General features: G+C 32.6%; 1 protein-coding gene and 3 non-coding genes across 6 annotated transcripts; 3 read left to right on the forward strand and 1 right to left on the reverse strand.

Annotated features, from left to right (window-relative positions):
* Nucleotides 1-4,778: 4,778 nt before the first annotated feature.
* Nucleotides 4,779-13,261, reverse strand: LOC109159718 (E3 ubiquitin-protein ligase RHF2A-like). 3 transcript variants are annotated; one of them, XM_019307816.1, is made up of 9 exons: nucleotides 12,996-13,261; nucleotides 12,212-12,346; nucleotides 12,095-12,141; nucleotides 8,408-8,470; nucleotides 8,198-8,302; nucleotides 7,720-8,112; nucleotides 7,476-7,571; nucleotides 7,028-7,382; nucleotides 4,779-5,017 (listed from the first exon to the last, which is right to left on the reverse strand). In XM_019307816.1, the coding sequence occupies exons 2-8, from the start codon at nucleotides 12,344-12,346 to the stop codon at nucleotides 7,070-7,072; spliced, it is 1,152 nt and encodes a 383-aa protein (XP_019163361.1). In that variant the 5' UTR covers nucleotides 12,996-13,261; the 3' UTR covers nucleotides 4,779-5,017; nucleotides 7,028-7,069. The 3 variants fall into 3 exon arrangements, with proteins under 3 accessions (XP_019163361.1, XP_019163362.1, XP_019163363.1); XM_019307817.1 differs by lacking the exon at nucleotides 12,996-13,261 and adding an exon at nucleotides 8,907-9,040 and having other exon boundaries at nucleotides 12,212-12,253; XM_019307818.1 differs by lacking the exon at nucleotides 12,996-13,261 and adding an exon at nucleotides 8,830-9,040 and having other exon boundaries at nucleotides 12,212-12,253.
* A 10,948-nt stretch (nucleotides 13,262-24,209) lies between these two features.
* On the forward strand, nucleotides 24,210-24,282 carry TRNAA-AGC. The gene has a single exon. It is a non-coding gene; the product is annotated as a tRNA-Ala (tRNA).
* A 71-nt stretch (nucleotides 24,283-24,353) lies between these two features.
* On the forward strand, nucleotides 24,354-24,426 carry TRNAA-AGC. Its single transcript has one exon. It is a non-coding gene; the product is annotated as a tRNA-Ala (tRNA).
* A 756-nt stretch (nucleotides 24,427-25,182) lies between these two features.
* Nucleotides 25,183-25,255, forward strand: TRNAA-AGC. Its single transcript has one exon. It is a non-coding gene; the product is annotated as a tRNA-Ala (tRNA).
* The last annotated feature ends 1,887 nt before the right edge of the window (nucleotides 25,256-27,142 follow it).

Here is a 27,142-nt window from a genome sequence, read left to right on the forward strand (position 1 = left end):
ACTTGTTTTTGGACTTCTTAGACCTAAATGAATTGTTGATGGTTGTAATTATACCTTTAAAAAGTTTAGGGGCCTAATTGATTTTTAAGTTAAAGTTCGAGGGCCTATTTGACCATTTTCCCTAAAAATATTAATAACAAAATATGAAGCATAATTAATTTGCCAAACATGTGCTCTACCAACTAATCTAGCTCATCTCTTTTAACATTTAATAGTTTTTTTATACTAACACTAAAACCTGTATTATATATACATATACACATACCAAAATTATATAGGGGTAGGGGTGGGGTGGGGTGGGGTGGGGTGAGGTGGGCAGCTGCCCCCCTTTGACTCCGTCCTTGAATATAACCCCTCATGAAAAAATATTATTAAAAAAAATTCTAATTATATAACATTATGGACCAAATATGGCATATTGTGAACAATTAATTAAAGGATTAAGTGTGTTCAAATCAATTAACAGTGGCTGAATTTCTAAAAGTAAAATAATTGAGCGGCCAAAAGCGTCGTTTTCTCTTTTAAGTTATAACTTATAAATAAGTTATGAACTGTGTCTCTGTTTAACTCCATAAACTCTCCCTTCTCCTCTAAATCATTTGAGGAACTTTTCAACTATGTTCTTTAAGGATATGATCGTAAAGAAATGTTCCCTGCTAATGTTGGATTCCCTGCAAATGTTGGATTTTAATTTTAAAAAAATAGTGTAAATAGTATTATACTGATTACAAATATTGAACTGCAAAATAAAATTAAAACATACCTCTTGATCATGAAAGTCCACTTCTTTAGATTTTATTGATGAAGAACCTTTTCTTTCTGGAACCTTATAGGTTCTAACAACACGCAAGCATATTGCACTCCTGGTGTTCATAGGAGAGATTTCACGACGATGTACTGCTTGTTATTAATTATTATGTTGGTAGTGTTTATAATGAAGACAAAGTGATGTATTTATAATTGTTTAGCTGTGATTTGAAACCAATTGTTAGTGAACGAACGGGCAGCAATAACTTCAACGCAATTAATTACATTGGAAAAGTATTCGGTTTAAATAAATTATTGACATAATTATTTACCGAATTCATAAAACTGTGATAATATTTTTTGGTAAATGGAAAGTTGCCATCTTTTAACCAAAGAATTCAATGTTTACGGCCGCCTTTTATATTGAATGAGAAAATTTTCATTGCTTCATTTTACTTTAATATAGATAAAGATAGTGTTTTTATGCATTAAAAAAGAGTGGTTAGTTGAAGATTAATAATATGTCTAATTTAATATTTTTGAGTGCATGTTCAAGTGGCCTAAGGCCTAGCCCTTTCAGATATATTCTAAATTGTACTTTGAACCAAAACACAAAATCTCAGCTCAAATTTTTTCTACAAATTTGAATGCCCTTTCTCATCCAATGTATTCGAGTATTCCTGGTTTCCTCAAATATTTCAAAAAGAAAACATATATAAAACACAGATGTAAAATTATAGGTTTCGTTTTCATAATTTGATTTGATTGAAAAATATTATTTGTTTTTTATTTCATCATTTAGTGTGGACTGAAATCCTATTTATTCTAGTTTATGACCCTATTGTCATTAAAATATTATGACACAACTAAACACAGTGGAATCATGCAAAAAAAATAGTTGAAAGACTGTTCGAAATATTATGGCATGCATGACTAAATGTCTAAACTACAGCAGAATCATGCAAAATAGGTTTGAAGTTTACTGGACAACACCAACTTAAATTGCATTTTTTATTATTATTTTTCTTTTATTTTACACATTTATGTGGAGATTAGATTAAACTTTGATTTTCGGGAAATTAAAGTTCACAACCGCTATTCAAATGTATGATATAGGTGAAATCCGCCTTATAACCCTAACTGATAAAGGATCAGTAAACCAACCTAAATTAGACTAAACTAAACTATTCATAAATAATGACTTAATGAGTTTATAATTTTCAATTTATGAAAAAACAAATAAAAAATCAACCTATCCCAGCTTTTCTGAGTTGGTACACAAACTATTTTTAAAAATATAATTACAATATATAACGTGTTTTTTAAAATATAATGTACCAAAATGTACGTTATTATTAAATTCAAAATTCAAAATTAAACTTTTCAACCTAACATTCTATTAAAGTATATTATATTCAACTACTCAAGCATTATAACACTGGTTAATGCATAAATTAAGAGAATTAAATTATTTTATATAATTAGATACGATAATTAAATACAATACAAAGATTTATTATTAAGTTTTGAAGATTTAAATATTATTATGTTGAAAGTTCAAAAAATTTTCTATCAATAAGCCATGCTTTAAAATATTAGAATAACATGTGATGATACAATGAAAACATTTGAAAATTAAAGTTTTAAATTTATCCGTGCCAAGTAATACCTAAAAAACATTCTCTCTATCCCATTTTATGTGTCTTACTTAGGCCGTCTCCAAGGGACGGCATTTTATGCACCAAATGCTAAAATAGCGCCCAATTTGGCGCTGAAACTCCTCCAATGTAGCGCCAAATTGGGCGCCATTTTGGCGATAAGCTACAGTGCAGCGCCATATTTGGCGCTGCACTGTAGCTTTTACGCCAAAATGGTGTAAGCTGCTTTATTTCAATTTTATTCTTACCTTTTTTATTAATTCCTTTTGTATTCCTATTTTGTTTTTATAAATTTACATATTTTGTTAAATACATAAACATAACATTTGAATAATTAAAAATAAATTATATCATTTGAAAGATCGCATCAAGACGATTAAAACAAGCCTAATATTATCTATAGATTAATTAAAAATTAAAGTACATAAAAACGTAATTTTTATAACATTAAACCGAATACATCCAAAATGCATTGATTGAGCATTTGTGGGAACAATATGATAATTTGAAAATTAAATGTAATAGTTGTTATATGTTATATTATTGTGGAATAAAAATATTATTTGCATTACAATTAAATTTGATATTAAAAAATTAAAATAAAAAAATTAAAGTTTTAATTTATGAGAAAATAAATTATTTTTGTGTAGAAATAAATTAGTGTAGAATTTGGTGTAATGGGTTGGAGATGAATAAATTTTGGTGTAAGAATATTCTGAGAATATTCCTTTTGGTGTAAAATTTGGTGTAATGGGTTGGAGATGGCCTTATTATTCATGAGTCAACCTAACTCTTTCTTCTTTGTTTATTTTCTTTAGAGTAAATATCCAAAATGGTCCCTCAACTATAACTAAATTCACAAATTGGTAATTGACTTTCAATTTTAACCAATTAAGTCATTAACTTTGCAATTTTAACACGATTTGGTCCTCCGTCTATTTGACCGTTTGTTGACCGTGATCTCTGAGGATATGTAATTTCATCGCCGCCCGCCCTCATCCGTTGCCGTGACACCATCTATCGCCCAGCCGCCCTCGTCTACTGCCATGACACACTCCACCGCCTAGCCTTCACCTACTGCCACGACACAATCCACCGCCCAAACACCTCCGCATAATTCATCATTGCCGGCGCTACAGCCCAATTTGCAATCTTCATCAGGTCCAATGCCATAAACAACCGTGTCTGAGTCTATTGGGCGGCGCCGCGATTCTCGTGTCCAACAAGAAGCACGATTCAGGTCGGCCCAAGTACCGGCTCATGCACGTGGTCCACACGCACAAGGGCGACATCGATAAAGCCTACCGCTGCGTTTACGAGCAGGAAGATCCGCAAGGGAAAGTCGGAATCAACCTCTCAAAAGACCTAATGGTGATCGCCGGCGAAGCCCTCAAATCCAACATAACCACAATCGGCCCGCTTGTTCTCCCGCCGTCAGAGCAGCTCCTCTTCCTCTTCACTCTAATCGGGAAAATCTTTAATCCCAAATGAAAACCCTACATTCCTGACTTGAAACAGGCCTTCGAACACTTCTGCATCAACGGTGGCGGTCGCGCCATCATCCACGATCTCTAGAAGAACCTACAGCTCTCGTCGGAGCACGTGGAGGCCTCCAGGATGGCACTGCACCGGTTCGGAAACACCTCGTCTTCTTCACTCTGGTACGAACTCAACTACATTGAATCCAAAGGAAGGATGAAGAAAGGCGGCAGAATTTGACAGATTGCTTTCGGCAGTGGATTCAAATGTAACAGTGTGGTCTAAAAATGAAATGGAACCTTAAAAAATCGACGATGGACCATGAAATTACATATACATCCTCAAAATCACAGTCAACAAATGGTAAAATAGACGGAGGACCAAATCGTGTTAAATTGCAAATTTAAAGACTTAATTGGTTAAAATTGAAAGTCGATGACCAATTTGTGAATTTAGCTATAGTTAAGAGACCATTTTGAGTATTTACTCTTTTCTTTAGCATTTGTTTACTTATTTTTAAGTTTAATTTTTTTTTTTTTTTTTGTGTTTAATAGTACTTTTAGTATAGTTTTTAAATATATACATTTTGTATACTAATATTAAACTTAATATTATTAAAATTGAATTAAAAGTAATTTCAGTCAAGTCTTGTTAAACGAATCAACACATAAAATGAGACGGGGGAATAACAAACCACTCACTACATTTGCAAAACTCAAATATAAGACTTTGGTTAAGCTAGAAGGAAATTAACATCTATATGTTGCATCTAATGGCCACATGGAGAGGTTTATATTGCAATTCCATTTAGGAAAACTATCAATGGATGCATCTCATGTTATGCAAAACTATGATTGAATTCTCAAAACGAAAAATGGTGAGCTTCATCAACCATAGAATGAAAAAAATTTTAGATATATTTCAAAGAATAATTCAACATATAGACCAATTTACATATTTTATATATGACAGTTCAAAGTTCATACTAAATAAACTCCATCCTATCCTATTTTATAGGAGAAAGGCTACAATAAGCAACTCCTTCCGCAGGTTATCATAAGACCAGATGAGAGGGCAAAACCACAGAACATATTCCATGCAACCATACACCGCCGTTCTCAGAGGTTATCCGTCTGAAATGATTTCAGCCAAATAAATGAACAAAATAATTTAAAAAAAAAAAAAAAACGCAAAAGAAACGCCAAGAAAGTTATACGGAGTATCATATTACTACTCATAAAAGATGAAATAATATATAGTCCCCAAGCACGGGGTTCAAAGGCTTGGACAATGCTACATGCCTTTCTTAGTAGTTAGTAGTAGCCGAGAATTCATATCTCACATTCCCACCATCCCATTCCATTAGGGGTGTGTTTGGAAACCTGGAAAATGAGTTCTGGAAATCATTTTCCAAGTTTCCAGTGTTTGGATGTGCCTGGAAAATCAAGTCAACGGAAATCATTTTCCATTGACTTTGGAAAATAGGCTTGTTTTGGAGGAAAATGACTTCCCCTTTTTTGGGGGGGAAGTCATTTTCCAACTTTTACACCAACATCACACCACCACCAACATCATCAACACCATACCACCATCACCACCACTATACCCCCGCCACCATCACACCACCACCACTATACCCCCGCCACCATCACACCACCACCACAACCACCACCAACACCGCAACCACTACCACCACCACCACCACCACCATACCACCGCCACCATCGCCGCTGCCACCACCACCACATACCACCGCCACCACACCACCACCACACCACCACCGCTGCCACCACCACCACCATACCACCGTCGCCGCCACCACTACCACCATACCACCGCCACCGCCATCACCATCATACCACCGCAACCACCACCACCATATCACCGCAACCACCACCACCACCACCATACCACTACAACCACTGTCGCCGCTACCACCGCCACCACCACCATACCACCACAACCACCATCGCCGCCACCACTACCACCATACCACCGCCGCCGCCATCACCACCATACCACCGCCATCACACCGCCACCGTCGTCATCGCCACCACCACCACCATACCACCGCAACCACCGCCGCCACCACCACCACCATACCACCGCAACCACCGTCGCCGCCACCACCACCACCACCACCGCAACCACACGACCACTGCCACCACCGTCATACTACCACCACCATCACACCAACACCACTAACGCCGTCGCTGCCACCACCAGCATACTACCGCAACCACCGTCGCCGCTGCCACCACCATACCACCGCCACCACCACCAATTATTATTATTATTATTATTATTATTATTATTATTATTATTATTATATAACGAATAACACCACTACCACTACACCACCACCACCATAATATTTTTGATATATTATTAGTTTTTTTTTTTTGAAAAACTTAGCTATTTTTTATTATATTTAAAATTAATATTATATTATTATATATTATTATACATGTTGTAATATTCTAAATAAAATAATTAAAATGTTTAATTATATAATTATACAATTCTACTCATTTTCCAGAAAATGAACCAAACACAGAAAAACAGTTTTCCATAATGCAACCAAACACTGGAAAGGAAAATGTTTTCCGGAAAATGACTCATTTTCCCGAAAACATTTTCCAGAAGTCATTTTCCTGCTTTCCAAACGGACCCTAGATGCACCAAAATATATAGGGGGTGTTTGGTAAATAGTTGTTAGCAGATTGGGTTAGTGGATTTGATTAGTTGATAGCATTAACTGACTGTAGAAAGATGTTCGGTAAATTAGCTGTTAGCTAATAGCTGAATACATGCAAAACGACTTTCTCAAAAAACTGCTTTGAGCAGCTTTTTGAATTTTAGTATTTTGGAGCAATAAGCTGTTACAAAAAGCTAATTAACCAAACACTTATATTGGTTGTTAGTGTTTTGGTCTTTTGGAGCCAAAAAGCTAATTAATCAAACACTTACATTGATTGTTTAACCAAGTCAAACAGCTAATAGTGATCAAATAAGCCAAAATTAGCAGGATCCTAGAACACTCATTAGTTTTATTTAATCCAATAAGCCATAAGCAAGCTGCAAAATCTTGAGAACATAAAAGAAAATACTCAAAATAGAGAGGGAGAGATACGAGTACTTACTTAAGGAGACAATTTTGTAATTTAATAACACTGAATTGAAACTCAGTTGAAAGCAGAGGTAGTAGCACATGGAGCTTGCCTATTGCCCTCCGCCAAAGGAAGATTACTGTCAATCCCAGAGATTTGTTGCTCTGTACGATCCGGTGGTAAATTCTCCTCTTGTCTATTTGGCTCGTGAAAAAGCGGGGTCCTACTAGTCTCTGTAGTCTCAAGATGCTCCATCAAGCGTGATACAGCAGCAATATCGGCACTAACTGCGTTCCTAGATTCAGAACCATGATCCACTGTAGGATTATTCCGAGAAAATAATCTCTCTTTCCAACCTCTAGTGCTCTTGGTGATAGACTCTTTGTATCTGTAAAGGATGAAGCAAAAGATAAAAGTCACATTTCAATATGAGATCATAAACACAGAAAAGATACATAATATGTATCTCAATAGTCAATACCTCGTTGACATTGCACTAAAGCGAGATTTTAAGGATTCAGAGAAAGACTGAAAATCAGATGGTCCAGCTCTGTCTTGGTTACTAGGAGAAGACGTCCTACAAGACAAAAAAGTATTTCAAAAACATGCACAAAAAAATAGATAACTGCGTATCTGTAGCCACTTTGGCCAGATTGAAATGCAAAACGAGGATAACTTTCACCAAGACCATAAGCACAAACAGGTGATCAATCTAAGATAGATACCGGTTATTTGATGATGATCCAGGTTGAGTAACACCACCACTGGATCCCGATCCAGGTGAAGAAACCCAACCAGATTGGATAGATGCTGCCGGTGCAATCAACTGTGCAGAACCTTCTCCAAATGCAATAAATGATGATGTAGGACCAGCAGCCACGACAGAAGTGGGTTCACCTCCACTCCTCTGAGTTGGAGGAGGAGAAGCAGCAACCACGGCAGGTGCATTTGGATTAGTTGAAAATACCAGAAAATGGGGACGACCTTGGGCTGGTGGCCTACCCCTCTGACCTTCCCTCCTGGCAAGGTGCCGTGCCCTTCCCATTGCAGCAGCAGCTGCTAAGTGCTGAATAATACGTTCTTCAAGCTCAGAATCAGTTGCACTAACTGGTAACTGCAACAGGAAAATGTCACGTGATTCAGTAACCTTGAAGTAAACTTGTTTCAACTAGAAAAAATCAACAACAACAACAATACAGCCGCTGCAATTCAAATTCCCCCAAGGTTGGATGGTGAAAATGTGTGGTGTTTCTGGGAGGATGCATCCTGATATTCCTCTCATGTTCCACTGCATCAAACAATTCCTGGCTGAAAGCAGAAATCCAATTGGCAAATTAGTAAATGGAAGACAATGTAAAATTAGTGAAAATATTTTGAAAATAATGTCAGTTGTCTAGAAACGAAAAGTGAGACCTGTTGGGGTCTTTTAAGCTAAGAGCTTGCCAACACATGGGGCACTGTGAACTTCTCTGGCCCCTGGAGAAAGAAAAAAAACAGTAACTACAGTATTATGTTATATATGTATGTTGCAGCAAATACATCTAGTGTCGCTGTGTCGGTAACTCAAAACTTTCAACCAAAATGTTTGTACTGCTCAAAATTACATGAGGCATTCTCCGAGTTTTGACTTTAAACAAAAGGCAAAACTAATGCAATTTTTTTTCATTCCAAAAGGGAGGAAGAGGTGGAGGAGTTTCAAATTAAGAAAGAGAGAGAACTCAAGGCCATTTAATTAAGGCCTACAGGTTCAAATCACAATATGAAAGAAACCCCAGATGACTGTTATTTAAGATTTTGGCCAGTGTACACCAGCATAGGCATATGCTTATCCATACCATCATTGCCTCCATAGATATATGTGTATGTTAAGAGTTCATTCTCAAAAATAGTCCAGTAGACAGCAGTGGCTCACCACCAATACAACTTGGTCTTGACATCTCAGTAGCAAACTTGAAGTAGAATGTAGTGGCAAACCACCAATACATCTTAGCGATGACATCTTATAGCAGACTTGCATTCATATGTGCTACCTATACATATGGTTCACTGTATAGACAATCAAAATGGACAAGATTAAAGCTTACCTATAATGAAGCATTTTTTATCTAGAGAATCCTATATCCTCATCAAATGGTTACACTATGACAGGAGGCAGTATATGCTTATATTAACTCCATATATATATATATAGGCTGGCTCCCATGAGAACTATGCCCCAGGTGAGAACCTGTGGACAAATTCAAACCATTAATTTAGTAGATCTAACGGCTGAAAATAAAGAAAAAAAAAAAGGATGGGATCGTTTTCATAAATATTACAAACTTCAAAAGTTTGTAATATTTATGGAAATGACCCCGCTCCTTTTTACTTGATTTCCTATCCATTAGATCTTGCATATCGATAGTTAGGTTAGAGATAAAATGCGGTGGATGTGTCCAGGTGAAACATGAGGTTGAATGATAGCTATTGATCTCGCCAAAATCAATTGTCCAGATTGAACACAGATTTAAAAAAATTGCAGTGGCAATTTGATAATTTTGAGTATTTTTCAAACTTAAGGTGCGTATTTTCTGTGCTTAAGGTGCATCGTGTTAATACTTAAGGTGTACCATTTTAATATTTAAGGTTCGTCAGTTATACACTTGAGAACGTAAGGTGCATTTTTTGTTGAAATTTAAGGTGCGTTATTCTAAAGCTTAAGGTGCGTCATCTCAAAGTTTAAAGTGCGTCATTTCAAAGTTTAAGGTGCGCCATTTTAACACTTAAGGTGCGCCATTTTAACACTTAAGGTGCATTAGTTCTACACTTAAGATGCGTCATTTTAACACTTAAGGTGCGTGATTTTACTACTTAAGGTACGTCTTTGTAACACTTAAGGTACGCCATTTTAAAAACTAAAGGTGCGCGATGTTAAGACTTAAAATGCGTCATTTTTTTTTTTTAAACAAAACAACTAACTCCAGTCGCCCTTGCTAACACGTGGGCTACTCGATCATTTTAATACTTAAGGTGCGTTATTCTAACACTTAAGTTGCGTCTTTGTAACATTTAAGGTGCGTCTCTTTTACACTTGCTTCTTCCTTCCAAGACATGCTTTTTTTAAAAAAAAATCATTGATTTGAGCCATTGATCTAGATTTGATCAACGGCTCAGATCTCACCCCATCTTTCACCTAGGAGCTCCTTTGCATATAGTATATAGTATATAGTATATATACTATATACTATATACTATATACTATATAGAATTCAGTTCCCGTGCAGTTCGGTGTCTCCCATGCGGTTGTGCGGTTAAATCTGAGCCATTGATCTTGCTTAAATCAACGTCCAGGATTACCAAAATTTAAAAAAACAAACACAGTGGCAATTTGGTAATTTTTGCATTTAGGTCAAATTTAAGGTGCGTAGTTTTCCTTCTTAAGGTGCGTGAGTAGTGTGCTTAAGGTGAGTAGTTGTTGAAACTTAAGGTGTGTGATTTTTGTGCTTAAGGTGCATGATTTTTGTACTTAAGGTGCGTGATTTTTGTGTTTAAGGTGCGTGGTTTGTGTGCTTAAGGTGAGTAGTTGTTAAAACTTAAGGTGCGTCAACCTGAAGCTTAAGGTGCGTGGTTTTCCTTCTGTTGTTTTCCTTTTTAAGGTGCGTGATTTGTATGCTTAAGGTGCGTGAGTTGTTGAAACTTAAGGTGCATCATTTTAAAACCTTAGGTGTGCGGTTCGTGTTCTTAAGATGCGTGGTTTGTGTACTTAAGGTGCGTGGATTGTGTACTTAAGGTGCGTCGGTCTAAAGCTTTACGTGCGCGTGATTTGTGTTATTAAGGTGTTTTGTTTGTGTGCTTAAGGTGCGTCAACTGCACAACCGCACGGGAAGCTATACCCGCACCAAAACCCTTCCCTATATATATATATATATATATATATATATATATTCGGGGACGGGTATACCCGTCCCCGTCCCCGTTCCTCGGAAATTTTCCCCATCCCGTCTCTTTCAGGGCGGGGACCGGGGATCCCCGTCAGGGACAGGGCACATTGCCATCCCTATTCCCGCCCTTGAATAAGTAAAAAAAATAAAATAAAATAAAATAATATATATATATATAAAATTTTTATTAGTAACCATAATCCTCCATTCCTCCAATCCTCCATCAGACATTCACACCATCAGTTAAGCCACTGCCGAGTTTTTTTCACTTTTGGTCCCACGACTATAGTGGCACTGGCAGAATTGATCCACAACTTTTGAACCTTGCAATTTTAGTCCACGACTATTGATTTTTTTGCAAAAATGGTCCTTCCGGCCATTTTTTCCGTCAAAATTTCACCGAAAAAAAATTCTCAATTTTTAGCCGGGTTAAAATGGTCCTCAGACGTGCTGGATCATCTGAAGACATCGGCTAAAAATGGAGATTTTTTTTTTCCGGTAAAATTTTGACGGAAAAGTGGCCGGAAGGACCATTTTTGTAAAAAAATCAATAGTCGTGGACTAAAATTGCAAAGTTCAAAAGTCGTGGATCAATTCTGCCAGTGCCACTATAGTCGTGGGACCAAAAGTGCAAAAAACTCAGCCACTGCCTCCATTCCCTCTCGCCAAGCTCCATTGAAGCACTGCTCCAGCCACTGCCTCCATTCTTATGCTTTTCATTGGGTTCTAGATAGTGTTTTTCCACCTTTACTAAATGTTAACAATTAACACCACCATATACACAAAAACACTACCAGATGCTATTTCATTTTGCTTAACTAATGCTAAACACAAAAACAAACACTACTAGATGCTATTCCATTCTGCTTAGTATTTGTTTGAGATTCACATCAATAAATAACACAAAGATATGGATTTCATTTTTGTTTTTTAAATTTACTAGTTTGACACTTTGAGTATGTGGTTGATTGGGGATGGGAATTCCCCGTCCCCGCCAAATTCCCCGCGGGGACAGGGATAGGGAATTTTTTCAATTCCACACCGGGGATGGGGTCGGGGTAGCGGGGACGGGGAGTGTACTCCTTGCCCCCGCCCCGCCCCGTTGCCATCCCTAAATTAATAGGTGATATACATCTGAGAGCAAACAGTTTCTTATTCAAACAGTGTAGATTAGCCATACCATTCAAGAATACACTGCAGGTGAAACTCGTGCTTGCAAACAGTAACCTGCATGTAAGAAGGTAGCATTACTAACAGCATGCCAGTACTTGCCCGCAATGTGAAAACCAATACATACTGTAAAAGGATCGCTGTCAGAAAATGCTTCAAGGCATATGCTGCATGCATCATCACAGGCATCCAGAATTCCACCTTCCACAAATGCTGCAGCTGAAGTCAAATGGTTCTCAGACACCTTCTTCCCCTCCTCCATCTAACAAAAGTTTAAACCTTTAACAATATTGTTTTCACCTTCACAATCATATTTAAAACATAAAAGCAGATAATAAAAATAATCTTGAAGCATTGAATTATCAAATCCGAGAGTACAGTCAGTTTTTGCCAAACAAAGAAATGGTGTAGGCAATTAACCATCCAGAAATGAGGATTTTCACCATAATCTAACCGAAAATTCAGACCTTAAAAATAGAGCGAAGGTACCCAGAACTTAAAATTTAAAATCTAACTAGAAAAAAAAAAAATGAACACACAACTAAATTCAGGATTGTATCAGAATTAAGTACGGAGTATAATGTAACATAGAAGCCTAAAGAACGCTTCGAAATTCAAAAAAAAAAAAAAAAAAAAAAAAAAAAAAAAAAAAAAACTATTCTAAACCTAGGAATCAAATGCAAAATCACTAGTGATTTGAGCCATTCAAACCCAGAAATTAAAATTATAAACCTTCACTAAATTGACCCACTCCAAGCTTAACAAAGTGGAATCCGTTCCATCAACAGCCACACAAAAGAAAATTTTGAATTTGAATATAAAGGGAACCAATTCTTGGAATTAACAGAAAGGCAAAAAAAGCAAAATTCAATAGTAAAAAAGTAAAACTGATCAGGGAATCAAAAACTCACCTTTAACTAATCGCAGAGATCAGAGCTACAAAGAGAGAGAGATTGATCAGAAGAGCTTTGGGGTATTAGAGACGCCGCGAAAGATTGTGGAATGATCGAAGAGAGGAGGTCCAGACTAAAGAATGAGAAGGGAAGACTTCGAACTTCACTTTCTTCATGTTTTTTGATTTCCTTTTTTTTTTTTTTTTTGATCTTTTCAATGCATTTGGGCGGCGGTGATGACCAAGCCCACAGAGTTTTTCAGGAAGGAGTCGTGCAGGGAAGACTTATCGAGTTTTTGACTGAAATGGGAAGAGACAAATAGTTGTGGATAATAATGGGAAGTCTTTTTTTTTTTTTTTTTTACAGAAATAGGAAAAACGAGTTTGGAAAACACGGTTGAGGTCAAAATCGCATATCCCAAACTCGGTTGGTGTGCAAATCTACGGTACATCTACGGTACTGACAACCGCATTTGGGAAATGCGGCTGTCATATACGCATAGCCGCGTTTGAGAAATGCGGCTTTCGTATAGCATACGATAGCCGCATTTCCCAAATGCGGCTATGATATTAGAATCGCTGGCGGTTGGCCGGCGATTAGCCGGCGACAAAAACGCTTTTTCGAAACGCATTTCCCAAACGCGTTTTTGTCCTCGGCGGGCCGGCCATTTACTTACATGCAAAAACAATATTATTCAAAGTATTGCCACTGAAATGCGTGTGTAGGTATCCGAAAGTGTACACCAACATATTCATACTGTTTTCGAACTTGAGTAGAGTAGACCAATGTTTGATTGGAATGAATGTATGTGTAATTAAGTAAACATTGCGAAGTTTTAACTTTGAATACGATTCATAAGAAAATAGGAATTTGAATGTTGTTAGTTGTAGATTTAATTATTTAATCGTAATGATAACACAATATTTATTTACGAGTTATATTTCTCAATGTACATCGAATTTGGATATGCTCCATTGTGTATGTTATTGTGGTATTTATAACAGTATTGAGTGTGAGTAAATAATTCATGGTACAAAATATTAGAAGTAAATACTTTATAATTATATATTTTTTTATATGATATTGTACTTTACATTTCCAAAATTTCCAAAAATACCGAATACATCATATTTGCATGATAAGCTATCAATGGGAAAAAGAACATTTGACATTAATAACTAAGGAATTTAAACGGTGAACCTCTAAACTTTGAGTTCGAGCTCAGGTATCAGGAAAACCCGTTATGGAACAAAAACTCAAGACTAAAAGGTGTACACCGCCATATATTTGGGCTGCCAGTTTGTCCTTATGCATAGTCTTTCCATTTGCACTTCCCTAGTAAAAACAATGAACATGATGGGTGCAACCCAGCCCATAGGTGCAACCGGAGGACACATCACCAAGAGTAGTCTGATTCGGCCTCCAACCGTGGTCGTTCCGAGTACACTGCTAGTGTACCTGCCGCCAAAATCACCGCTAAATGTCGTTCGTGTTATTCCAGTATTTCTATCTCTTGGATTGAGAATAGAATCGCGAGAATTAATTGACAGTTAATATCATTGCAATGAGAACAACATGTGGTGAAAAAAACTTTGAAATTTTAGATAACCTAAAACAACAAATAAAAAACCGAAGTTGCAAAAAAGGAATCATAATGAAAATGTAAAAACAGTAGAAGATGTGAAGAAAGAAAGTTGTAGGGAATTGTGATGAAGTAAGGGATATAATAAGGTCTGTTAGACTCATGTAGGGAAAAGGACATATTTATACTCAAAGTTGTATAATTCATTCAAAAAATTTAATTATTAATTGTACAAACCATGTGATATCTGACCCGAGTAATAAAAGTATGATAGTTCATATATTAGAAGTACTTTTGTTGTGTAGATAGAAACAACATATCTGCATAAACCATTGTGGCCATTGCGGACAGCATCGCGTGGTCACACATCTTAGATGGGTGACCACGTCGGTGTCAGCCGAGACGTCTTGTCTCGGTGCACTGCCCCCATGTGGACCGCTCCGCGTGCTCACAACATTGGGTAAGCACGCGGAGCTGACAGCCCACATGGGGCAGTCAGCCGAGACGTCATGTCTCGGTGCACTGCCCCGTGTGGACTGCTCCGCGTGCTCACAACATTGGGTGAGCACGCGGAGACGCCGAGACAAGAGGTCTCGACTGACATCCACATGGGGCAGTCAGCCGAGACTTCTTGTCTCGAGACACTGCCCGATGATGCAGCTCCGCCAGCTAGCATGCGGAGTTGTCAGGCAAGACAAGATATCTCGACTGACAGCCCACATGGGGCAGTCAGCCGAGACTTCTTGTCTCGGTACACTGCCCGATGAGGTGCAGTTCCGCCAGCTAGACAAGATGTCTCGACTGACAGCCCGCATGGGGCTTCACGTGTTCTAATTGGAATGCAGTCAACGCTAGTACCCCCTTAAACAGTGTTTAGATTCAATGTTGAATGGAAAGGCATTTGATGTTTCACAAAAACCACGAACGCCCCAAATGTGGACATCGCCCCCAAAAAATAAGACCACGTCTGATTATCTGTTATTGGAAATGGATAAACTACATCACCCAGAGATTGATTTGGCTGAAATTTTCCCCATAACAATATTTCACCAACAGTGTCTCCAATTTGAAGACAATTCTTTATCTCGGACACTAACTATTCGAACGAACATGTTGCAGAGACGAACAAGACATTTTGGGGAGCAATGTTGAAATCAACATCATCTCTAGGACCTTCATGTTCTGGATGACGACATATTAACACAACAACCTGGTTACCTATACAAAATAAAATCTCGTACATTATAAAATTATAATAAGAATAAAAATAATTTCATATAAATTTTAATCGAAATAATTTATACTTCAATCATTATAAAGATGTAAAATTCGTACTTGCCATTTTCCTTAAAGTAATTCCTACAAAAAAAAAATATACACATCATGTATAATTATTGTAAAAAACACAATACAAAATAACAAATAAAATTTTACAAAATAAATAATGCTAAAATAAACTAACCTTTAATTAACTCCGGATTGAAAATGAAAACTTTCACAGCCCACTTTGTAGCACTCACACTTCTAAAAACTCAACACACTACACGGTTAAAAATAAAAAAATGCGGGATAACCCACATGGGTTGTCATAATGAGATGACATCTCATTATGACACCCACCAGGGCCTATGGGCTGTCATCGAAATGACAGCCGAAATGGGCTGTCATTTCGGCGACAGCCCATAGGGCTGTCAGCCGGGCTGACAGCGCACATGGGCTGTCAGCCCTGAGATGACAACCCATGCATTGTCATCTCACGGCTGACACCCCATGTGGTTTTTAACCTATGTACTGATACATTTTTTACAACTTTATTTTTTTTTAGATGTATTATACACCTTGGACTATAAATTGTTCCGTTTGCATTCGTGAATTAAAACACGATATTTAATCATGTAGAATTACATGTTGTATTTTTCTCAATTTCAAAATAGCACATTCCTATTTTTCGACTGGAAATTTTTCAAAATGTTAGAAATTTTATCACTCTGATTCAACAGAGGATAATGTTGAATGTCATGCAATTAAGTCTCGCGAATGTATTTGAACCCAAGAGATGGAAGTGTGGAGCGATTCGGAAGGGAAAGGTTCCTTCCGTCATTGATATCCGCCTGTTGGTTGGGTTTGAGGTTAGACCAAGTGCTTGTGATTACGATCACAGTCGTTTGCTCTTGTTCTGCACGAAATTGTTAGATTTGCGGTGAGTTTTAACCCAATTATTCTAAAATTTTTATACAATCTCTTTTTAATTTTTTTTTCTATAAATCTCATCTTTCCCACATCATTTCTGGCATTTATCTTCACACTCAATCTATTTTTACCAAAATATGGCGAGAGAGATTTTGCGAATATTTTCTAAGCTATCTCTAAACTTGTTTTCATCACTCTTTGTTTGTAAAAAACATCTTTATTGTTATTCGATTAAATCACGCGCACTTGTGATTGTGATTAGGAATTGAAAGTTGCATATTTTCTTCCTAGGTTGTTGTTACGTTGACAAAATGCACCTCAATCAAAGTTCCAATGACAACGAGGGGTAGTTCTTTTGTCAATACAGCAGCCTGACAGTTCCGCCGACATACTCCTTCAATTCAAAATCCAAATGGGAGATTATTCATTCGTCGCGGACAGCAGCCTAACAATTTCGCAGACATACTCCTTCAATTCAAATTCCAAATGGGAGATTATTCATTCGTGGCGTGGCCCAGATTTTGTAAGCAGACAAGTAATACGCCCCGGCATGGGTTTGTCTTTGTCAAATTTGTAACGCATATTTGTTTATTTGTTCAAAATATTATTAAATGTGTAATATCAATCTGTCAAAAGCTATGAAATTTTATATTTCAAACTATGAAAATTGTAATCATGTATTATATGATTTATATATGCCATGTAATCGACAATTTATTTATTAACATTACGCAAAATATTTTAATTAAATACTATATCATGAAACGTGCATATACAAAATTTCATGCTTTATTTTTTACGGCTTTCTAAAAAAAACCACATATTAGAAGCATATATTATGTTGCAGTTTCATACAACAAAAACCATTAAAATTCTTATTTTCTTTTGAAGTGTGTTCTCAAATTAAATTTCGTAATGTCTACTTTAATACACACATTAATTCCAATCAAAACTCTAGTCTAGTCTACTCAAGTTCAAAAAAAGTATGAATATGTAAATGAAGACTTTCGGATAACTACACGCACATTAGAGTCGCAAAACTTGGATAAATATTGTGTGTGTCGGAAAAAGGGGTGCAATAGGACATGTAAGTAAATGGCCGGCCCGCCGAGGGCAAAAACGCGTTTGGGAAATGCGTTTTGATTCCCAAATGCGTTTTTGTCTCCGGCTTATCGCCGGCCAACCAGCGGCGATTCTAATATCATAGCCGCATTTGGGAAATGCGGCTATCGTATGCAATACGAAAGCCGCATTTCTCAAACGCGGCTATGCGTATACGAAGCTTATACGACAACCACATTTCTTAAATGCGGTTGTCAGTACCGTAGATCATTATTATTATTATTATTATTATTATTATTATTATTATTATTATTAAAAGTAAAATCCTCCTACCCAAGTTTTTCTCCCAAAACTTAGAGCATTTCTACAATATCATTCATTTATATATAATAATAATAATAATAATAATAATAATAATAATAATAATAATAATTATATTATTATTATTATTATTATTATTATTATTATTATTATTATTATTATTATTATTATTATTATTATTATTATTATTATAAAAGTAAAATCTTCCTACACAAATTTTTCCCCCAAAACTTAGGGATATTTATGTAATATTCAAATTTAATTAATTAATTAATTAATTAATAATAATAATAATAATAATAATAATAATAATAATAATAATAATAATAATAATAATAATAATAATAATGTTATTACTTTTTTTTTTTGAATGCTATTGGCTCTATTACAATGTGGTATCTGTTCATATACTTTCTCAACCTACTAAAACACAAAGAACCAATAACGTCTCCACTGAGACAACAGAAGTCCAACCCGGGTACCATTAAACCACATAGTCCTAGTAATAATGTTATTACCTTAATTATAAATGATTATATTTTCCTTTTGAATTAGTATTTTCCACCTATAAATATAAATTTATAATTTTTTCAATCCCTAGCCCCCCCCCCCCCCCCCATCATTTCCTTCTCCACATCGGTAAGGCTTCTCCATCTCATCATTTCTTTCTTTTTGTGTGAATTTTCTACCTTTTTCTAGCTGTATTCCCCCGTACTGCAATATGCTTTGTAGTTTATATTTTCTGGTATGAGCTTGAAGATACTTCAGGAGGCTTTGTTTCAGCAAAAGGAAATTGAAGAGGAAGAGGTTTGGTAACAGAACCCTAATGGTTTAGTTTTTATGGAAGAGCGTAGAGATGCGATCGAGAATGATAACGACAGTGATTTTGATAGTTTTGTAAGATTTTATGAAACGTAGAGTTAGTATGTTCACTTCGAGATTTGTACATGTCATTCAAGTTTCTATATTTTTTTAACAAGCAGCGTTAAGGGTTTACGTAGTTCTTTGGGCAAAATAGCAATCAATCAAAAGCTAAATCAACTTGAGGGGTGAGGACGTTGTAGATAGAGGTCATTCTCATCCTACTTTGCTTTTTTCTAAAGAGAGTGGGAATGTAACAGTGAGGAAAGAGAAAAAGAAAATGGAGAGATTTTTTTTATTTTTTTTTACCAGAAGTTCCTATGTTTTCCTTATACAAATTTATAATTGTAAATTTATATTAATAAATGATTATTGTAAATTTATATTAATACAATGTAATATAGTCAGTAGCATTAAAAAAATGATTATTAAGACAAGTATAATTCATTTTATATTGTGGATACATTATTTTTAATAATTTTGATTTAATAATATTATACCTTAATTATAAAAATTCTACCTAATAATTTTAGTATTAGATGTCATATTATAATTTTTTTTTGAATGCTACTGCTCTATTACAATGTAGTAAACACTTATATTGATTTTTTTAACCAAATAAAAAAGTTCATTTTTTTTTAATGTTACTGGCTCTATTACATTGTAGTATACTCTTTGTCTCTTTTCGCTTTGATAGACCTAACTAAGAAACATAACTCGTTTTCGTGTGTTTGTCTAGCTTAACACGAATTACAAAATGAGTTATGGCAACTTTCGTCTAGAACGAATGAAAATAACGAAAGTTAGGGGTCTACATTCTAAGTTAGATTGGTATCCTAACAAATTGAATTAACAGTGTAATATCTGTTCATATACTTTCTCGGGTCTACATTCTAAGTTAGATTGGTATCCTAACAAATTGAATTGACAGTGTAATATCTGTTCATATACTTTCTCAACTTACTGAAACACAAAGAACCAATAACGCCTCTACTGAGGCTTGTACTCATAATTTTCCAAATGAAAGTCCAACCCGGGTACCATTAGACCACATAGTCCTAGTAATAAAAAAGTTAATAGTGGTCAAATAAATCAAAATTGATCTTTAAACTAACTATTGTACCAAACAGGGCCAATGTAATAGATTCGGTTACACCAAAAAACAAATGGGGTTTTTTTTTTTTTTTGAATGTTACTAGCTCTATTATAATGTAATATTGTTCATATCTTTCTCAACCTACTGGAACACAAAGAACCAATAATGTCTCCACTGAGGCTCGAACTCACAACCTTCCAAATGGAAATCTAACCCGAGTACCATTAGATAACATAGTCTTGGTCTATAAACAATGTTTAATAATTGACAAATTCTATTAGACAATAAAAAACACTATTATAAAATCTTTTGTAACATGGACACATTATTTTTAATTATTTCGGCTTAATAATATTATATCTTATGTAAAAAAATTTGAGATAATACTTTTAGTACTATTGAATATTGATTGACTAACAATTATCTTAATTATTAAGGCAATTAATAGGTATTCAGATTTAAAAAACTTTCAAATATATGAATTATACATAGTAGCATGGAATCAATTAGTAAGACAATTATGTGTGTGTGTGTGTATATATATATATATATATATATATATATATATATATATATATATATATATATATATGCTTAATTATGTATTGTTACCTTTTTTGGTGTAATTATTATGGTAATTTATATACATATATATTTTTATACTTAATGTATAATATTATTGTCATGAAATAAATTATACTTACCTTAATATATATAATTAATTTTTAATATAATTTCCTTATTTTTATTAAATGTAATTATTATGATAATTTTTCTTTCATTCTTTTGTATAATTATTATGGTAATGTATTTAAATATTGGAAGAAATTAGAACAAATATTATAATTAATATAATTAATGAAATTATTATGTTAATTGCCACAATATTTGGTAATTATAATTAATATAATTATTGAAATTGAGAAATATAAGATTTCTTCCAGAAATATTTGTGACAATTTCATTAAATTACAATTAATAAAATATGAAATATAATTAAAGAAATAAAATTATAAAATTAACAAAACATGAATATTTCTATTTTTAAAATATACATACATACACTTATGCACTATAATAATCATACAAAATTTAAATGCTACTTTTTAAAATTTTAAACGTCATTTTTAATTATAAATCTATGAATATAAATTATAATTAATGAGAATATATTATAGAACTTTCCTATATACATATAATACATATTAATAAATATTATGTGTGTATACAATGAATTATACAATCATACAAGGAAATGTGTCGGATTAGAGTTTAAATTTATTCATACAAAATTTAGAATTTATATTTTTTAATTGAAGTCTAAATACAATTCTCTTAGTTATTATTCATATTTTTAGATTTATAATATGTGAAATACAATTAGGAATAAATCAACTTAATTATGTAATTTTTTTTTTTATAAATTTATCTAAATATGTACATGATTAGAGATTATATTATACATACAAAATTTTAATTTTAATTTTGTATGTTATGAAAATAGATACTTGACCAAATATATAATAGTCCAACTATGTATTTTTTTTTTATAATAATAGTCCAACTATATTATTATATTGTACATTTAATATTTTTTCTATTTTTAATTTTAAATTCATAATAACAAAAATATTTTCGTGCAACGCACGGGTAAAACACTATATTAAAAAAAAGACAATTTGATAAATATCATAAATTAATTAGTACAATATCATTTATATTTATAATAATTAAAGAAAAAAATAAATAATTTAAATATATGAACCAATGATTTCAAAATGAAATTAATATATAGTTACAAATAAATATAGTATGATTAGATATACTTTAATTAGTTTTAATTTTCTTAATGAAATGACTTTTTTTTATCACTTTTTTTATGAGAGACTATGTTAGTTGCTGAAAAATATTTTAAAACTAAAAATACTTACCAATAAAAAATAATTTAAAAATATTTTTTAACCCCTCATAACATGTGTAAATCTTATATTTAAAAAAAAATACAATTTGATAAATAACATAAATTAATTAGTACAATATCATTTCTATTTATAATAATTAAGAAAAAAAATAAATAATTCAAATATGTGAATCAATGATGTCAAAATGAAATTAATATACAGTTACAAATAAATATAACCTGATTAGATTTGATTTAATTAATTTTAATTTTCTTAATGAAATGATTTTTCTTTATAAGTTTTTTATGGGTGACTAAGGGAGTGTTTGGGTTGCTGAAAAATATTTTAAAAATAAAAATAATTACTAATAAAAAATAATCTTAAAATATTATTTACCGCCTAAATATGAGAAAATTTTATATTAAAAAAAGATACAATTTGATAAATATCATAAATTAATTATTGCAATATCATTTATGTTTACACTGAGAATAATTAAAGAAAAAATAAATAATTCAAATATGTGAATAAATGATTTCAAAATGAAATTAATATACAGTTACAAATAAATATAACATGATTAGATTTAATTTAATTAATTTTAATTTTATTAATAAAATGATTTTTCTTTTTACGTTTTTATGGGGGATTAAGGGAGTGTTTGGATTGCTGGAAAATATTTTAAAAACAAAAATAATTTTGAAATTTTGTTAACCCATTAACATGTGAAAATTTTATATTTTTAAAAAGATACAATTTAATAAATATCGTAAATTAATTATTGTAATATCATTTATGTTTACAATGTGAATAATTAATAAAAAATAAATAATTCAAATATGTGAACCAATGAAATTAATCTATCTATACTATTAGTAAAAGTAAAATCATCATTTTCAACATTCCCACACAAATTAATATGAATATTAATTAATTAGTAAAATAATTAATAAAGCTTAATGGGTAACAATAAATCAATAATATTTCTAATTGACTAATTGACTAAAATGAAAAAAAAAAAGAAGAAAAAATTGCCAGATCATTACATTTTAATTAAAAATGGAACAAAAATTAAAACTTAGATGGAAATATTTCAATAATAATATTCTACATCATCAATAGTAAATGCATATTTTAAACAATATAAAGGTAAATTAAAAATATAACGGAAATAGTTCAATAAAAATATTATACATCATCAATTAAAAATGGAATGAAAATTAGGTAAAAATATGAGTGCATCTAATATACTAATTGACTGGAAAAAAATAATTGGCTGAAAATGAATATGATATTACTAATTGACTGAAAATATAAAAGGATCACTAATTGACTAATATTCTACTATTATATATTTTCACCCGAGTCACCCATCCTGATGATTGAATGTGTTAGCTCTAGACGAAGTTGGACAAGATTGTGTTGCTACTACCAATGTTGTCTACAATGAGGTTTCAATAATGTGTAAATACATTCAGTGATATTGTATTTTTTAAATGGCAAAATTACTATATATATATATATATATATATATATATATATATATATATATATATATATATATATATATATATATATAGACAAAAAATATATTTTCCATACAAATGAATTAGGATATCAATTCATTCTTATAACTAAGTTGTTAGAGAACGAGCACATTTGCTTAATTTATAAAAAGTACTAACAATGATAAATAAAATCTCCAAAAAGTTACAGCACCGCATGCGTACATCTACACATTAGCTATTAATTTGAACAATTATTTGCTCAAATTAAAACAATGATAACATCAAAACACATAAATTATCCAAATCACATATTCAATTGCACTATATAATATTTGATGTTCTAATTTAAATAATTATATATCAAACCAAATATTCTTAATATATTACAACAGATTCATTCCGTGCATCGTACGGGCGCAAATACTAGTATTGATATAATGGATGAAAATTGACAATTAAAACTTACTTTTTAAATAACAAAAATTTCGAAAAACTTGACTTAATTATACAAAAAAAAAAAAAAAAAAAAAAAGTCTATGGTGTCACATTAAGACTTATAAATTCATATATGATATATGATACAGCACTCGCATAGTCGCATAGCATGCTAGAGGCATGGGAATCAATACTCGCATCTCCACATTTTTTTGTTTTATCCCCGTTTGAAGAAGCTTCAATAACATATGATATGGAGTTAACATTTACAACAAAGGGGATGTAGCTCAGATGGTAGAGCGCTCGCTTAGCATGCGAGAGGTACGGGTATCGATACCCCGCATCTCCATTACTTTTGTTTTATCCCCGTTTCAAGAAGCTCAAATAAAAATATATTTTGGAAGTAAAACTAACAACAAAGGGGATGTAGCTCACTTGGTAGAGCGCTCGCTTAGCATGCGAGAGGTATGGGGATCAATACCCCGCATCTCCATCTTTTTCGTTTGAAGAATCTTCAATAAAAGACGATTTGTAAGTAAAACGAAAAGGTAGTATTGGGCTGAACCAAATGCACAACTTGAAAGGACAATCCATTGGGCCTACATGTTTTTTTAACTAAATAAATCTTACCTCTCCCATGCTTTTTTTTTTTTTTTGCTTCTTCCAAATATAATATGATGCATGCATGTTAACTGTTCAGTTATAAGTTATAGGCCTTATTACATGATTAACGATTTTAACTAGCATAGTTTATTAGTTATATATAGAGATATATTTAATAAAATTCATTGTTTAATATTAACAATTAACAGTCAACAATTTATAAGGATATGTGTATGTACAATAATAATAATAATAAATAAATAAATAAATAAATAAATAAATAAATAAATCTTCTTTATAATAATAAACCAATAATAGATAAATATCAAAATTAAAATTAATAAAAAATATAAACATAATTAATTAGATAAATCAATTAAAATTTTTACATTGGGAGGTTTCAAAACCTCTCCAATAGTCAGTTAAATTTTTTAAAATTCTTTCAAAATGTTGAACTCCAATCTTAAGGTTAAATTTTTAATATGTTATATAAGAGCATTTTGAAAAAATTATATTCTTTTTTTTTTTAATCGGTAATTGCAAACCTTATTCCAATTTGTGTGTTTTTCATCTTTTTGAACCAACAAAACTAGTTTTTATTAGAAAGGAAAACAGATAATAAATTTAATAACAAGTCTAGAGGTACGGGGATGTAGCTCAGATGGTAGAGCGCTCGCTTAGCATGCGAGAGGTATGGGGATCGATACCCCGCATCTCCATCTTTCTCGTTTGAAGAAGCTTCAATAAAAGAGGATTTGTAAGTAAAACGAAAAGGTAGTATTGGGCTGAACCAAATGCACAACTTGAAAGGACAATCCATTGGGCCTACATGTTTTTTTAACTAAATAAATCTTACCTCTCCCATGCTTTTTTTTTTTTTTTTTTGCTTCTTCCAAATATAATATGATGCATGCATGTTAACTGTTCAGTTATAAGTTATAGGCCTTATTACATGATTAACGATTTTAACTAGCATAGTTTATTAGTTATATATAGAGATATATTTAATAAAATTCATTGTTTAATATTAACAATTAACAGTCAACAATTTATAAGGATATGTGTATGTACAATAATAATAATAATAATAATAATAATAATAATAATAATAATAATAATAAATAAATAAATAAATAAATAAATAAATCTTCTTTATAATAATAAACCAATAATAGATAAATATCAAAATTAAAATTAATAAAAAATATAAACATAATTAATTAGATAAATCAATTAAAATTTTTACATTGGGAGGTTTCAAAACCTCTCCAATAGTCAGTTAAATTTTTTAAAATTCTTTCAAAATGTTGAACTCCAATCTTAAGGTTAAATTTTTAATATGTTATATAAGAGCATTTTGAAAAAATTATATTCTTTTTTTTTTTAATCGGTAATTGCAAACCTTATTCAAATTTGTGTGTTTTTCATCTTTTTGAACCAACAAAACTAGTTTTTATTAGAAAGGAAAACAGATAATAAATTTAATAACAAGTCTAATATTAAAATACGATAATATAATAAGGTTAGATTTTTACAAATTTTGAAAAACCTCATTGAATACAATGTTAGTTGTTGAAGTTATTTTGTTGCTTTCGCAGTCACAAATCAATATTTTCCCCCATTTGGAGTAGTGACCCTTGAAACTGTAACATATAATTGTCTATGATTAAAGACATATTTTTTAAAGAATAAGTCTACGTCAGAAAGCAATTGACCTTGATTATTATTAATCGTCATTTCATATGAGACCATTAATGATAATTGTCTTGTTTAAAATTTGAAAGGCAACCTCAAATCCGATATGAGACAATGAAATTTTTAATCGCATATAAAGCGCCCTCATTGAGCATACAATTGAACTTTTCAACATGTTCTTTTATCAATGTCAAGTGTATACGGGTACTTTGTGATGCATAGTATATTTGCAAACAAATAATTTTCGGAGTACGAGTTATCGATGCACATGGAAGTGGTTGTATCAAGCACTAGTTACTAAATTATTCATTAGAGCCAATCCTAACAATTGTTTAGATGATTGTTTTGCATAAAATAAATAAAATAAAACAGAGATTCAGGATTTGGAAAACAATTAGAGAGAAAATGAGATTCATGGGATTCAAGTATTTAATCAGCTAGTGCCAAATCTTAAAGACTATATTAAAATCTGGGTTTAACAAGTGTGAGGATGCAATGTGGTATAGAGCTACTCTCGTAGTCACTAACACTAGTGAATTTCCACTCTCGTGGCTTAAACACCCAATAAAACAAGATCAAGCATCATAAATTCCTAACTACTATCATCTCTCGATGCGCAATAATCAAGAATTAAATCCCCCTAATAAATTTCCCTTTCTCAACGTACAACAATTAGGTGCAATTGTGTGTGCCCAAAGTTATGCCCAACTCTCGTTGGTGACACAAACAAAGCAAACGAAACAAGTAACTATGGCCATTAATTACAAGCATCAAACAATATTATCACGATTGCAACACAAGTATTAAACTCAAATAATAATAATATATTAAAGAAACTGAGAGCTCAGGCACATAGGTTCATAAACACTTTTACCCAAGAATCTCTAAAGAATTTAGCCAAATATCGCTAA

The sequence above is a fragment of the Ipomoea nil genome, unplaced genomic scaffold, assembly GCF_001879475.1.
Source record: "Ipomoea nil cultivar Tokyo-kokei standard unplaced genomic scaffold, Asagao_1.1 scaffold2845, whole genome shotgun sequence".
NCBI lineage: Eukaryota > Viridiplantae > Streptophyta > Magnoliopsida > Solanales > Convolvulaceae > Ipomoea > Ipomoea nil.